Source organism: Calypte anna, chromosome 1, assembly GCF_003957555.1.
Source record: "Calypte anna isolate BGI_N300 chromosome 1, bCalAnn1_v1.p, whole genome shotgun sequence".
Classification (NCBI taxonomy): domain Eukaryota; kingdom Metazoa; phylum Chordata; class Aves; order Apodiformes; family Trochilidae; genus Calypte; species Calypte anna.
The window spans coordinates 181,259,059-181,274,457 of record NC_044244.1 but is presented as its reverse complement, the minus strand read 5'-3'; the positions used below and the strand labels follow the sequence as shown (position 1 = coordinate 181,274,457).

The 15,399-nt window shown below is 39.6% G+C and overlaps 1 protein-coding gene across 1 annotated transcript in view; it reads right to left on the bottom strand.

The window, feature by feature from the left end:
• The window catches only part of RDX (radixin), a 38,784-nt gene extending 26,879 nt beyond the window's left edge, over positions 1 to 11,905 (bottom strand). Inside the window, exons 1-2 of the mRNA XM_030469074.1 lie at positions 11,641 to 11,905; positions 4,101 to 4,172 (exon numbers count right to left, since the gene is read on the bottom strand). Coding sequence (XP_030324934.1) covers positions 4,101 to 4,112 — 12 coding nt within the window. The 5' untranslated portion in view covers positions 4,113 to 4,172; positions 11,641 to 11,905. The remainder of the gene's footprint in view (positions 1 to 4,100; positions 4,173 to 11,640) is intronic.
• Between the last annotated feature and the right edge of the window lie 3,494 nt (positions 11,906 to 15,399).

Here is a 15,399-nt window from a genome sequence, read left to right as displayed (position 1 = left end):
TTTACACAGCACATCACCACATTAATCTCAAAACAGACACAACAGGAGATGCTGGACAAAAATTAAAGAAGATAAAGTAAAAAGTTAAAGATTAAACAGCACTAGGAACAGAAGGCTACAGAGTAGATGCAGATAGATTTTGCTAATAGATAAATCAAAAGAAAGTCCTGCAAACTGACATCAGTTGTCTATTTATGCTGCAGAAATAAGTTATATATTAAAACCATAATTTGCATACTGCATTACACATCCCAATGATTTTTCTGTAAACATCACTCTAGTGAAAAAATAATTCTTATACTATTTCAGCTCAACCACCTTATAACAATGAACTTGATATTTTAAACATTAATTTAAATTTAAACATCCATATTTCTCCACAATCTGGTATCTACTCCTTCTTTATACACAAAATGTCAAAGTCCAAAAAAGTAATCTTTTTAAATCTTGGTGACTCTGACATGTACCCATGTTACTACTCAGCACAATGCTTTCTCTTTTGTGCCTTGCAGTCTTGTACAAAAATGCTGCAAGATACCAGCAGAAATGGCTGACAATTTTAACTCCTCTTTCACCCTTATAAATGCAACTAATATTTCAATCAATTAAACCTAATCTTCTTTGGCTATGAAATGATTAACAGTTATGTAACTAACAATGTCTAATTTTAGCTTCTGTGCTTCTATTTTTGGTGAAGATCTGGGAAAACGGCATTTGGCTGAGAAACAACAAAGCTGAAAAATATTTTGCATCCGTTCTTCTAGGAAAAAAGCACTGAAAATAAGATTCAACAAATACTCTGTTTTTCAGTAAGCAAAGAATTAAGCACACTGAAAACAGTCCTATTAACAGCTCCAATTTTGATCACAGAAGCAAAAATCTAATTAAACAAAGAATCACAATTTTTATACGAATCACAACAGAAGCTACATGAAACTTAATTTTGCACTGCTAGGCAGAACTGAGAGTATTAAGTCTCAGGACTATTTTATTTTAAAATTAGAGGAGGCATTGAGTGAACTGTTAAAAAGAACTGAAAGCCACTTTGTTACATGTACAGCCAAAGTGAGCAGACTTTTCTAATTGAAGCAAACAAGAAAACAGTTCAGTAACATGTATTTTCCATACACCTAATACATTAATATCTCAAGACAATATATATTTGTCACTTTTACCCTTTCAAAACAGCCTTTTCACTCAAGCTATTTAACCTAGTAGCCTCTGAGAAAATCCCAAACACTTAAGAACAATGACCTTTCACTACTATGTGTAAGAAGATCATTGACAGTAACATGAACCTTACTTCTGGTTGAGACTTCCATGAAAATTAAACAACTTTGCTTTAAAATGGTCTCCATTTACTTAATTTTGACTTGAGTATTACATAACTTGAATACAAAAGAAAAAAAAAACAACAAAAAAACTGAAAACAAAATCTAGCCCATTAATTGTACAGTGATTTAGTTTCTTGATTAGAGAAATCTATAGCTTAATTATTCAATTACAGAATTCAATTTACAATTCAATTACAGAATCATAAAATACCTCAAGCTGGAAGGGACCCATAAAGATCAAGTCCAACTCATGGTATTTTCTTATACATAACAAAAAATTAATTCAACACGTGTAGAGAGAACTTATTTATAGTTGTACTACATGGCTTCATGTATTTACAAGCTGATCAGATTTTCTGAAAATTATCAGTTGGATCATCAGAGCAGAATCTGGGAAAAATTAATGTAAACTTAAATAAGCCACAGTAATAGAGGCAGCAACAAATAACACTGTCAAGATTCGCACCAGTTTTAATCACTCAGGTTTCATAGTTCTACACAATCTTATCCATGACTAGATCCTTAGTTACCAGGTTAAAAGATCTCAATAAAACTATAGCACAACAACAGTCTTATCATAACAGCTGTCAGAAATGAAGAAGCAGCATTGAAGCACAAATAGTTTTCAGATTTGAAGTACATTTGGTTATTGTGGATTGTCTTTTAAAGACAACTGCTATAAGCTACTGTGAATATCCAGGGCAAGAGAACTTCGGCAGTCCAGTACTATCAAACTCCAGAACAACAGCAAGACTCTTCAAAGGACAATGTTTGATTCATTAAAAATAACCAATGACTAGGCTCTTATAGTCTCCAAAAAAAAAAAAAAAAAAAAAAAAAAAGGAGGGAAAAGGGATCTCAATCTCCAAAGCAATCTACTGGATAAGTAGTAACTAGGGCAAAATCTGTTTTGATTATTATACAGAAAATTATTTTGGCATATGTGCTGCTACTTCTTTCACTGATTACCAATCATAATTAGAGCAACCAGCAGTTTAGAGGAACAAATCCATATTTTTCAATAAATATCAACTTTATTTTATTTTTTAATGGCTCCTTCCACTTTGCTTTGTTCTAAGATCTCACATGCACTTACACAGTCAGGAGATACACAAGAATATCCCAACATGAGAACTCTTTATATAAGGCCTGTCACAAAAGGGGAAAAAAAATTACCTCATCTTTGGCATGAGTTCAACTACTTCCCTAAGATCTGGTAGCTAATCTCCATTCCTAGGGTAGACTGTGAGCTCTTCCAACACCTCTGCAATCTCAGTTCTAAAAGTATTTCTTTACTTGTGAACAACCCTAAAACTGTATTTCCTATGATTTTCTTAGATCCTTAAAACAGAGGGAACCCTGCCTGCCCAAACTGACTGGTTCCAATCACCAGAATTTAAAAAGAAGCAGCCTCATGCAGACCGTGTTTTTTTCTGCTCATCAATTCTGAGACTTCGTTGCTCTGTAGCTGCACAGGGTTGGGGGCCTCAGGAACCACAACAGCTCCCAATGACTTTCTGCCTTATTCTTGAAGTACAGTTTTCCAGTTGAAAAGCTCCACCAAAAGCACTACCCAATTCCTACAGCCAGGATTTAAAAGTGTTAAAAAATAGTATGCTGCCAATTCCTTTTCCTGTCCTTAATAGTGCAGCTTTCTGTAAGATGGGTGCAGGATATAAACAACTACTTCCAACTTCAAAAAGCATTGAGATATTGTGCCACTAGTCCACAAGGAGGGGAAGAAATTATAGGAACAATGGGGTATGGCCAGTTGGTCAGCTACCAACAGCAAAGCTCAGAACAGAACTCTTAGCCCTTGGACAGTCCCAAGCTCATGTTATTCATTAAACTGTACCAGTCCCAAGTACTGGGGTGTAATATGGACTATTTACACTGGTAACATCTGATTAATAGCACAAACCATTTATACATTTATGTATAGGTATGTATGTGCAAACCCATGCACACAGACATATTTATTCATGGTAAGAGATCTGCCCTGCTCCTAATCTACCACCTCAATGAAACATCAGTACAGAAAGGAAGCCTGAAGGCTAGTACATAAGCCAATTGGGTTGAACTGAAATAATCTCCACTGACAATTTGTTTGCCTTTCTGAATGCTGTGCTCACTGGGTCCAATTGGAAGAGACAACTGGAAGTCATTTAACACATGGCAGATGAAATTCTAAGCAGCATATACTACATCAACAGCAGAAAAATCAGGTACTAAAAATTTTTCTCCTTAAAGAATTAGAGCTATTATTGATACAAATATTGGATTTGTCCCTCCCTCAGATAGAAAGTGGATGCACCCTTACCCCAGCTGAAGTGAGGTGAATACATGACCACAAACATGGCTCCTATCCTCCCTTCCAGACTTACCTTTTAAGTTATAAACCCTAGTATGGTGTAACTACCACCCAACTCAGTGCTATTGCTGCCACAGACACTTCACCTGTGTTTCATCTTCCCCTGCCAAACCCTGCAGCAAATCCTTCCACTGATTCTTACAGATGTTATGTCAGGCTCAAATTATGCCTCCATGAACCAGTGTGAGATAAGCCATCTCAAAGTCAACAATTCCTGAAAAGTCATTCCTCTTGTCAGCCAAATGGGCTCCAAGTTAATCATAGTTTTTAAGTGCTCTCCCCATCTTCGAGTGTGCTCCATGCAGCATGTACCAAGCTTGCTTGATCTTTCCACATGTTGGTATCAACCTACACCAACTCCAGTTGTATTTTATGGGGTCTTATGAACTACTTACTGGTTTCGGCATTTTTCTTGCTTTCTTTAGACTCTTGTCCACTGAAGTCTTCTATAAACTCGGCGACCCTCTCTGCCAAAAACAAAATTAAAAGGCTTGTTTTTAAATTAATCATAACAAAGTCCATGTACATGACAGCAAATACTACAAATTTGAAAGGAGGTAAACAAGTACCCTACATGTACAAAATACACTTTTCAGTAGGTAATAAAAAACAATTAAGTTAGCTAACACCATAATTTGCAGCTCTCCAAATAGTAACCTTCTTTCTAGTTTTTGTAGAATATAAATCCACTAATGCTAGAATACAGACACAACAGCTCCCCAAGTACTATAAATTTATAAATTTTACTATCAGGCATCTCCTAGTATTAAACCCCCTAAGCATTACTTAGAGGTAAGTAAAATTTGTACAAAGGACTCCAAAACTGCATTTAAGCTGGCATCTCCAGTCACACTTGAAACATGAAAACAACATCATTCTAAAGCAGCAAAACTGTATTTCATGTCTATAAAACCCTCCACTTCTCTCAGTTAAGGAATGATATGGCAATTTTTTTCCCAAATCAAGAGAAATGTAAGTACGCCATCACAGGAAAAAAGGAAGGAAATCTGCTCTGCCTAAGAAAGCTTTTTTTTTTTTTTAATAAAAGGCTGTTAAGTTACGTGACCATGGTAATGAATTGATTCAGTATTATGTTCTGTTCTAATAAAGTCTTTATGCCTTGAATAAATATGCTTTCAAAGTTATGAGTAGATAGGATCCTGCCTCCTTCTCAATTCATTCTAAACCAGAAAAAATATGCAGCTAGACACTTTCTTGCACACTTTTAAAGGAATGACTTCCATGAATCACTCTTGCTACCGGCCTGAAAAAAGTGCCAAAAGTAGCACTGCCCTCAAGAATATTATTAACTGGAGTTACAGTTATACTAAGAAAAAGTGATGTACTATTCAGAATAATCTGAGAACCCAGTATTCTAACTCTGTGATTCCATCAAATCAGTAAGATTTTCAGAAGTGCTTAAAAATACCCAACAATTTAAGGATAAGTAGAAAACCAAAATATTTTGAGTAATTCATTTATAAAAAGCAAACTTTTGGATAAACGATTTCTCATTCATAAAAATGCAGATATGAAATGCTGTTTCATAAAACTACAAAAGAAATTATTTCTCCTTGCTTCTTGCCAGTAAAAACCCACAGTAAATAATAGAAATGTTTGCACGGCAACCAAAGATGCACTAGAGCATTCCATTTTAATTTTTCTAATCTGCAGAGATAAGTTTGAAAAGTGGGGCTGGAAAAAAAAAAGAGTGAAAACACTTTAAGTAGCATCAATGTTCTCTGCTAAAGAAAAATGAATGTTAAGACTAAAGACTACAGAGAGATATAATGCTACAATGACTGACAAGGCAGATATGGAGCAACATTTGTCTAATGAAAAAAATCAACATGAAAAAATGAAAACAGTAGCTTTAAGTTATTAATTATGACATAATTAATGCAGCACAACTATAAAGACAGACTGTATTCACCTAACATAAAGACAATTATATGCAATGGATTATTTTTTATTATTACAGAAGATAAAATTCGAGAGAGTGGTAAAAATTAAAACAAGCTTGGTTCTAATATCTGCTAACAGTAAGCAGGATTTAGAGCTGTAGTAATCCCTGGGGTTCACACTTTTCACAGTAGAGGCTTGTTGCTTGCAAAACTGAAGGCAGATTGAAGCCCAAGAGTTAGAGTAAGTTAATTAACAATGCAAAAGCTAAATTAGATTCTCCATTTTATAAGTATGTCAACTCAACAGTACTCAAAGGAACAGAAAGTAGCACAACTATCTATGTGCATGTAGTTACATTAGATGACTGTACTTAAGTCTGGTCTCCAGGAGACAAATGAGAGTGCATGGCAAACAGTGGAGATCTGTGCTATCAACTGATGACTTGGAGGGCTCTCTAAGAGAGACCATGTCTATCACTTGCTAGAGAGACTGTCATTTCCTCCTACATTTTATCACTGCAAAATCTTCCATAAATATGTACTAACTTTTTGCTTCACGTTTTACCCAAATACCACTTAAAATTACTATCAAGCAACCGTATATTACTTACTTAAAAACAGATTTTAAACCTTAAGGTAATTTTTTTAATCAGAAACATAAATTCAAAGTTTTATAGGATAATTTTTTGTCACCAAATCACAATTGGTAGACGTAATTTAAATGAGTTTACAGAATCAACATTTATTGTTCACATCCAATAAAAAAAGCTACCCACTGGAAGTAAGAATTCTCTTGTGCAAAACTCAATAAAAATTAAGTATCACTGTCCTACAGATCTCATAGATCTGATAAATTACCACAGCACACAATAACAGAAAAAAATGCTATGCAAAATAAACAGCAGTTGAGATTTTTTTTTGTTAAAATATATGCTATAATATGTTTTATGAGAGTAAAAAACAAATTCTATCATTTAGTAAAGCAAAAAAGAAACAGAATAAATTTAGAGCCAACTGCTGAATTTGTACTGTTTCAGATCATGAAGAACTTGTGTCATATTATAAGGAAAAAAGAGAAATCAAACTAAACTGATAGGTTCTACAGCTTAAATTTAAGACTGTTTCCATTTTATATAAAATGCAAGAACCACCCTGTGCCTATATTCTTTCATACTCATAATGTTATGCAATTTCAAAATAGTATATTCACAAAAAAGCATTGCAAGTAAGTATTATGAGTGTATGAAAATAATCAAGAAGTTCACAGATGACAAAACTGTGCAAAAATTGAAATGAAATAAGCACTGAACAGAAAAATAACACCGTATCTTTCCCAATTACTGGCACCAGCTAACATGAAAACAAAACAAATATAAGGAAAATATTTGGCCAAAAGAAACCAAGTATCACTGCCAGGCAAAATATTGCATATCTCCACTATTGTTACTGGAGTGGGAGTTCACTTCTGCTACTTATACATTTCCAATAAATTTATATTTAGTGAATGCAATCATATCAAGCTTTAATTTTTTTTCCTTTCAGAAAGTATTAACTACTTATACTTACTTTTATCTTAACATTTATGTGAAATGGCATTGCAAATAGAGGAAAACAAAACCAACCAACAGCCGGCTGGGACCAGCAATGATATCCCTGTCACTTCCCATGTTCTGAAACCAGCTTGTGACCTATTAGACACCAAGGCTCATCACTTTGGTATTTCAATTCCCAAAGGTGCCCCTCCAAGTCAGGATTAGCAGGGTTGTGACTTTGCAGCATTCCTACTGCTACGAGACTCCAGCCCTTCAAACCTTCACAGCATATGCAGGATTCTGGACTCTGGACCAAAGCACCAAAATAACAGCAGTCTCCACGTCACAAACAATAAAAAAATCACGCAGAACTTCCAGAACTCTCTTGAAATGAAGAGCTATGATTTCAATTAATTTCGCTACCAGGCAGTTAGGATTTTTAAATCCATGTTTCCAGTTATGCCACAGAAGCCAACAAATAAAGCAATTGTTGAAAGATGACAAAGAAAGCTTTCTTCAGAAAATGATGGTGCATAAAAATGCTTGATGCCAAAATTCTGTCAAATAATTTATGCAGCAGCTGTTTTCAAAAGAAACATTCATACACACAGCCATGGGTCTGAGGTCAGGTGAGGATGGGATAGGAGGCAGACAGCTTGAGCAGGATGCCTGGCCGGCAGAGAACCAACCCCCAAAGGGGGGATCCCTGACAGCTTAGGACCTTCTCTCAGAAGCAGGCTCTTCAGCAGTCTGCCTCTTAAGCTCCAGTAAGAGATTCATTATCTATTTTCCTATACAGAGGTGGCAGGAACCACAGAGTTTTAGCCACAGCAATAAGAATAACTCACTTATTTAAAAACAAAATATATTGTTTCTTTTCAGTCTTATGTGATTCCATTTTTTTTGTGATAGCTAATAGTTTTAGATCTTTTGAGAGGCAGCAATAGGCAACTTCAAGGCCACTGTAACTGACTAACTTTGGTCTCAGCTTCCTACAAAAACACCTCTCTACTCCAAAGCAGCCTGCTAATGTCTGCAGGGCAGTGATCTTTCACATTAACTGGTCCCTAATGACACACTTGCTGCAGTCCCATAAAGAAGTTCATTTGCCACACACTTCATTTCTCCATACATCTTTTTCAGGCAGGCAGAGAGGTTTGCCTACACAGCTGTATGCAATGGAAGTAAACCAAAGCAGGAACCAAAACAATCTATCTCACAAAAGGGAAAAAAAAAAAAAAAAAAAAAAAAAAAAGAGCTGAACTATACAACTAACATATTGTAACTGAGATTTGACCAGTGCTAGATACCACATGCAGAGTATTACCAATTTGTTTTTTGGAGTACTGTATCTTCACCTTCTTAAAACCAGTTTCCCCTAGTCCTCCCCTGCTATAAAATACTTGAGATAGGCTTGCAGTTCCTTTGAAAAATAACTGCAATATAACCAGTACAACTGTTATGCATTAAATGTCTTTATAGATAAATGTATTTTGAAGAGTGATGTGTTTCTTCCAAACTGGAGTTCCTGAGAACTTCAAAAATAACAATGAAAACTTGACAGCTGCCAACACAGGAGTTAAACAAAAAGCTACACAGAGCACCCCAAAGAATATCTGTGAAATACCTGCAATTTTACCAGATAATAAACTGGTATGATACACATGCTGCACAGTTTATATGTAGTTTATATTTATTAAGTTTAGTGGCCTTACTGGAAATTTCAGTTTCAAAGTACCCACAGCTACCCTATCTGAAATAATTAAGATTTTGAACAGTCCTGCAATGACAGGGAGGCCAATTTTTCCATGTAGATACATCTGATACACCAGCAAAAATGGAAATTAGTAACTATGACTGATGCAGGTACTCTCTTGTTTCAAGGTGAAATAAACCTCTATCTAAAAATAGTTAGCAAACAATTACAGCATAAACAAAATTCTGGATATATCCCATTTCAAAGCCAGACATTATATTTTCTGAATAATGCTCTTAGAACTAATTCCATAAAATAACCATAAATATGAACTGGCCACTTGCATCAGTCTCCATACTAGAGTTCTAAAACTGAAATGTTTCTAGTGTAAGGTTTATTAACTTTCTTTTGAGGCCAATGTAATATTTGTGTTTACTTGTGCAACATAACTTGAAGGTTTCATTTCACAGAGTGATTAATAAATATCTAAAGCTGAAATGAAATAAAAAGAATTTAAATTCAAAGCACAGCTAAGAATGCTCACAGATGCAGCCCTTCGATGTTGAAAGTAAAAAGTTTACCAAGGCCCCTTCAGTGCTGGAGTTAACTCACAGAACACACAAGATGCACAAGCACTGCTTTAATGGATCAGTATCTTTCAACAAACAGGACTTTCTTTTTGTATAAAGCTTTGTTTACATTTACAGACCTGAAAATCCTCCCTTTCCTCTACTCCCACAGACTCCTAATGCAAGACAAAGTGATAGGACAGCTTTGATGTATTTAACTCATCAAACATAAAGAAGTAATACCTTAAACACTTCCCTCTTAACCTCTGCCAACAGAAGTACCCCCTCAAAAAAAGATGAGTAAGATTCTTGAAGAAGAAAGGCAAAAGACCTACCCTGGCAGTGCCCAAAGTAACCTTCCTTACCAGGAATTCCTTCCAATATCATAACATCTACAATTCCCCCTCTGCTGATTTTCAATCTTGTAAACAGATCCATATTCTATCTTTATAGCTTTATTTTCTGTGAACCAACTTTTTCTGGAAGCTCTATTACCATCAAGCCCTGCAATGCTCTCCACTGCAATAGCAGGAACAGTCAGACCAGGATTCTCTTTGTCATCTCCACAAGTACTTTTACACCATTTCTTTCTGTCAGCATGCAAGGAAAATTCTCTGGACAGCTCCTGACATGTCACACCATGTCGTTTTCTGTGTGTTTTCTAAAGCTGTTTTTTGTACTTTTGTTCTCTAGTCTTCCAACCTGATGGAAGAGCTGTGTCATTTCAGCACAAAGCTTGGAAATATGCCACTGCCTTGCAATTGCTTTTTGCTGGGAGGTTGCTTATCTGGGAACATTGCAACGACTTGCAGTTTATTTTTCCCACAGCCTCTCTCATGCTAGATCAATATATCAATAGAGGCAAGTCTTACAATTCAATAAATAGTTACTAGTTGTCTCTTGCCTTTAAGGATCACAAAACTACCTCATCACAGAAGCCATAACGTTACCGTATACTAACTCCACGTCTTCCCTCACAACACACGTTGCCCAGCAGCATTGTGCCAACACACTATTTAAGAGCTGACAGCAACAATGGTATTTCTGTGGTTTTCTGAATATGTGAAACGCAGGCAGAGATGCAGCCTCAAAGCGTTTCTGTGACATAAACACAATGACAAGCATCTCTGATGAAAACAAAACAGAGTAAGGTGCAGGGGCACGTCTAAAGCCTGACACAAACCAGTCACAAAGACAGAACTAATTAAAACTCAGAACTGCAACTCCCATAACTCAATTTGAAAAGGAAAAAAAAAAAAAAGTAATCTTTTCAAAAGCCTGCACCAGAAAGAGGAACATGAAATACTTGTCTAGGGTGTTACATAGGCTGGAAAAGACAGCAAGACAGCATAATAGCACCTTACAAATGATGCGATTAGTTGTGTTGGCATGAAGTCCAAAGAGGTGGGGGTTTTTCCACGTCTGAATTAAGAAAACTGACAAAAGATAAGTGAATTCCACAAAGTTGAAACTAAAACCCCTTATCTGCGCTAGACTTTAAGCGGCAAGGTTAATTACCAATGCCCACGACTTGTACCAAACATTAATCCATTCAAAAAAAACAATGCACAAAGGCTCATTCTGGGCCGCTGTACCCATTACGTCGGTCAGTATTTAAGGACTGTAAAAATGTGCATTTGTTGAAAACAATAGACAGCAACAGATGCTTCACAGCACTTGCTTATGAAGTAATTCCTTATTCTTCTTCCACACCGACACAGTCAGCTGGCCGACCCGACTGCCACATGTCTACGGTAACCTCCAGAGCCACGGCGCTCGGGGACATGAATAATGCAGAGGGGGCTGCGCGGCACGGGCATGCCGAGGCCGCGCTCCCGGGGCTTCCCCAACAAAGCGCCTTCCTTCCCGCCCGCTCGCCGCCCCCTCAGCGCCGGCGGAGTCGGGGAGACGGGCCCCGCTCTCAAGCGGTGAGGTGGGCGAGCCCCGCCGACCAGCACCGCACCGCCGCCGCAACAAGTCGCCCCGCTGCGCCCTGGTGCCCCACCCCCGCGGGCTGCGGGCGGGCTCCCGCCTCAAGCTGCCGCCAGCGCGGCGGGGCAGAGGCCCCCACAGCCGCGGCCTGCCACCCCCGCGCTGCGCTGCGCTCCGGGGCATCGCGACGGGGAAAAACTCCGAGCTCGCTGACAACTGCCCGCGCACCCCTCCCCTCAGTGCCCCACGACGACAGAGCGGCCTGAACGGCGGCGTGTCCGCTGCCCCCGCCCCCACCTCACCTGGGGTTCCGCTCCCCAGCGAGCGGTGTGGGCGCTCCGCGGCGTCGGGCAGAGGGGAGGGACGAGCCCCTCGGGCAGGGTGCTGTGCGCGGCGGTCTCAGCTCCTCGCGGGGCAGGCGCCGTGTCCCCCCCGCCGCGCAGCTCCCCCCTCGCAGCGGGGCAGGAGGCGCTGCGGGGCCGCCCCGTGGTGCTCGCGGCGCCGCCGGGGACGAGGCGCCAAGCGCGGCCGCCGCTGACAGCTCCGCAATATGGCGGCAGCCGCCGCCGTTCAGATTTTCCCCCCTATCAGATGTTGCTCCTGCGCCCGGGCTGAGCATGCGCGTCGCGGCCAGGCCTGCGCGTCAGACGGCGCGAAGCCGCTGCCCATAGAGCCAGAGGGGCGCGGGGGCGGCCCGGGGGGAGCGGAAGCCGTCGTTCCGTGGATATGAGGGAGAGGCCGCTGGGGCTCCCTTTGAGAGACGCGGAGCGTGAGGAGCCGGGGATCCCACGGTGGGATAGCGAGAGCTGGAGCTCCTGTGAGGGGACGGTGGCGAGCACCCCCCGTGCTGAGGAGTTGTCCGGAGCGCGGCGGTCCCACAGCCCGCCAGAGCCGGCACCGCGCTGCGGCCCCTCTGCTGCGAGCTTCGCAGCGTCCTGAGCCGGTGCTCGGAGACGCGAGTGCCCCGTGGGAGTCACCTGAACCCAGCGCTGCCCGCCCGTGTTTGCTCGTAAAATCTGCTCGGCGGTGAAACGGTCCGGGCACAAACCTCAAAAAACTCTTTGCTCACATCGTTAAGGAGATGAGGAGACGGAGCTGCTGTCCCGTTAGCACAGCTGGGCGAAGGAGGAACGCCTGGGCCAGGGAGGGAGCGGTGGCAGCGTGGGTGTGTCACATTCAAACCCCGCGGGGAAATAACGCGCTCTCCTTTCTGGCGGGGGAGGAGAAGGAGGCAGGGGGTGCTGCGGGGCGCCGTGCGGCTGCGATAGGCGCGGCGGGAGTGCGGGTGTGCCGGCAGATAGGGTGGCACGGAGCTGGCGGTGCCACCGGCGGTGGGCAGGAGCGGGTTTCGGGGGGGAGTGGGACGGCTCCAGCTGCCATGGCCCTTGGGGAAAGGGAAACCCTCTGAGAAGGAGCACGGAATGCAGTCTGAGTGCAGAGCTCCGTCCCGGTTGTCTTCCATCTCATCGGAGTGATGGGACCCTCACCCCTTTTTTAACATTAATGTGGGGGAAGGAGTCACTCTGGGGAATGGAATCACACCTTTTTTTTTTGTTTGTTTGTTTTTTTGTTTTGTTTTTTTTTTTTTTTTCCCCGCTTACACACAGCTTGATTTTTTCGTGCACAATCCCAATGCGGATAGAGAAGAAAACAGCAGTACGGAAAACCCTTCTGAAGGACAGAGAGATTGAGGCAGTCCCAGCCCCCTCTATGTTTTTGCAATTTTTTTTTTTTTTTTAAAGAAAGTGAAGGTCTTCCCTAAGCTCAGTGGCAACATAGCCAGGGAGGCCAAACGGCAAAGCTCAGTGCAAAGAGATCCACTTGAGCTACCAACTCTGAGTCATGCAGCTGCTATTAATACACCTCACCCTCTGGCTGTCTGATAAAGAAAGAAAGGCTGGAGGAAGGACTAAGAGGAATTTTCAATTAAAGGTGCTTCAAAAAAGAATAATAAGAACATATTAGGATGAATTGGAGGTGGGGAGAAGAGGAGAGCATCCTGGCAAGCCACAAGGAGTAATCTTCCTGAGAATCTGTGGGAGCTTCACTGACTAAACTTTTTAAAATTCATTTGGGCAACATTTAAAGAACATTCTCATAAACTAGATGAGTACAGAATAGAAACTATTATGAAAATAAATTGAATTATATAAGCCTGATCTTAATTGCTTCTTCTAGTCTTTAAAGAGTTTAATCCACAATGATTTTATGCATTTTTTTGTACATTTCAACTAGGCATTTCTCTCTCTGCCATCACCACAGAAACTGGATGTCTCAGTCTATTAAAGGTATGTTCAATTTCCTCCCATGGTCTAAAATTTCAATTCCGGCTTTGTTTATGCCATTTTGCTCCAAGGAAGAAATGAGAGTGGCTAAATCCTTCTTCTCTCTGTTGTTCTCTATTGTGAAGAACATCCTGGCTTGAAACAGAATATTTTGCAGAACATTAAACTTCCGAAGTGTCTTGCAGTCTCTGCAGATACACAGTTCCTGTGACAAGCTGCCAATATTCTGCAACATATCTTCCCTCTTCAGATGGCCTTTCCTGCAGGTCAGAGGAAGATCCAAGGGGAATGGAGAAAAAAACCAAAACAAAAACCAAGACCAAAGCCCCCACCATCACAAACCTATTTCATTCAGTCACCTAAAGAAATAGTCTATGATTCAGTGCAGTGCACAGATAAAATGTGTTTAGCTGACTGACTTAGAGGGTCGATTTTCTTCCAAAATAGTCCATTGTGAACTAACTCAAATACAGAATTACTGCACTAGGGCATGGTTTCTTTACTAGTGTTGATAACATGTGGAAGAAAGTTTTTTTTCAATTTGTGCATTATCACCATAGGACAAGCTTTATCTTTTATCCTGTTACATGAAGAATATTATTGCTCAAAAATATTAAAGTAAATAATAGGCTTATCTTCTTTGTCAACAGTATGATGTGGTTTTCTTCCCACCTTGCTTCCTTAACAAGGTGTAAAATGGCAGTTTATCTGATAAAACCAGGCAGTAAAAACAGAAGTGTAGTTAGAGATCTTATTCTTTTCAGCCTTGAAACTGAAACTACAGAAAGAACTACAGGCAATAAAGAGAGCTTTCAGATACCCATATCAACTTAAATTACACAGTTTTTAAAGAGGTAGGTTATAAAGATAATGATAAGAATGCTGTAAATGCAAGATATAAACGTTTATCTTCCAGCAATAGTGCCAAAATACAATTCTTCATTGAAAAACAGATTTTTAACTTTCATTGTCCTATCTGAAGAATCAATCCTGGACTCACTTTTAAAAGTGGAGTTTTCTGGGCCAATGTTTCTCTTCTTGTTCAATGCACCTGCAGAGTAAATCATTAGTCAGTGAGACCCAGTTGTGTGAGACTATATTTTATTAAGTATTATATTTGTTATATATATTTATATAAATATATATTATATTTTATTAAAGCTGAACATACTGTCCAAGGAGCATTTAATGGAAAAGACATTGTGGAAGGGAGAACTATGAAATAAAAAAAACACTTTTAGGAATTCATGCATTTCTTGGAATCTTAAACGGTATGTAACACACCTTTAATTTATCCTTTAATTCAATTAAAATTTATGCCATCAGCCTGGATAGGAAGGTAGTTCTGCCCTTATTATGGTGCTAACATGAAAAGCTGGATTTGGTCTACAGTCCTGGAAGCCAGCCACTCTGTCTGGGAATATTTATGCATATGACTCAACACACACGTACTCATCTATTAATATGTTTACAGAAGCAGACCTTACATCATCTAAAATTATTGCAGGGTAATTCTGCTATTACTAATTGTATGGTTTAAAGCCAAATTGTTTATTCTTTTGTTAGTATTTAAATAACAATAATAGGTTATGTTACCTTCATGGACATTAATCGTATTTCTTTTTCCAACAAGAATATTAGATTGCCTTTTAAAGTCCTTGCTAGAAACAAATGGAAATTAAAGAATTTTGTTGTCTTTAAGTGAATCCAATTCACAGATATCGAAAATATTTGGGGAAGTTAAAATAAAAGTCTGAAGAAATAGTTTTTATATCC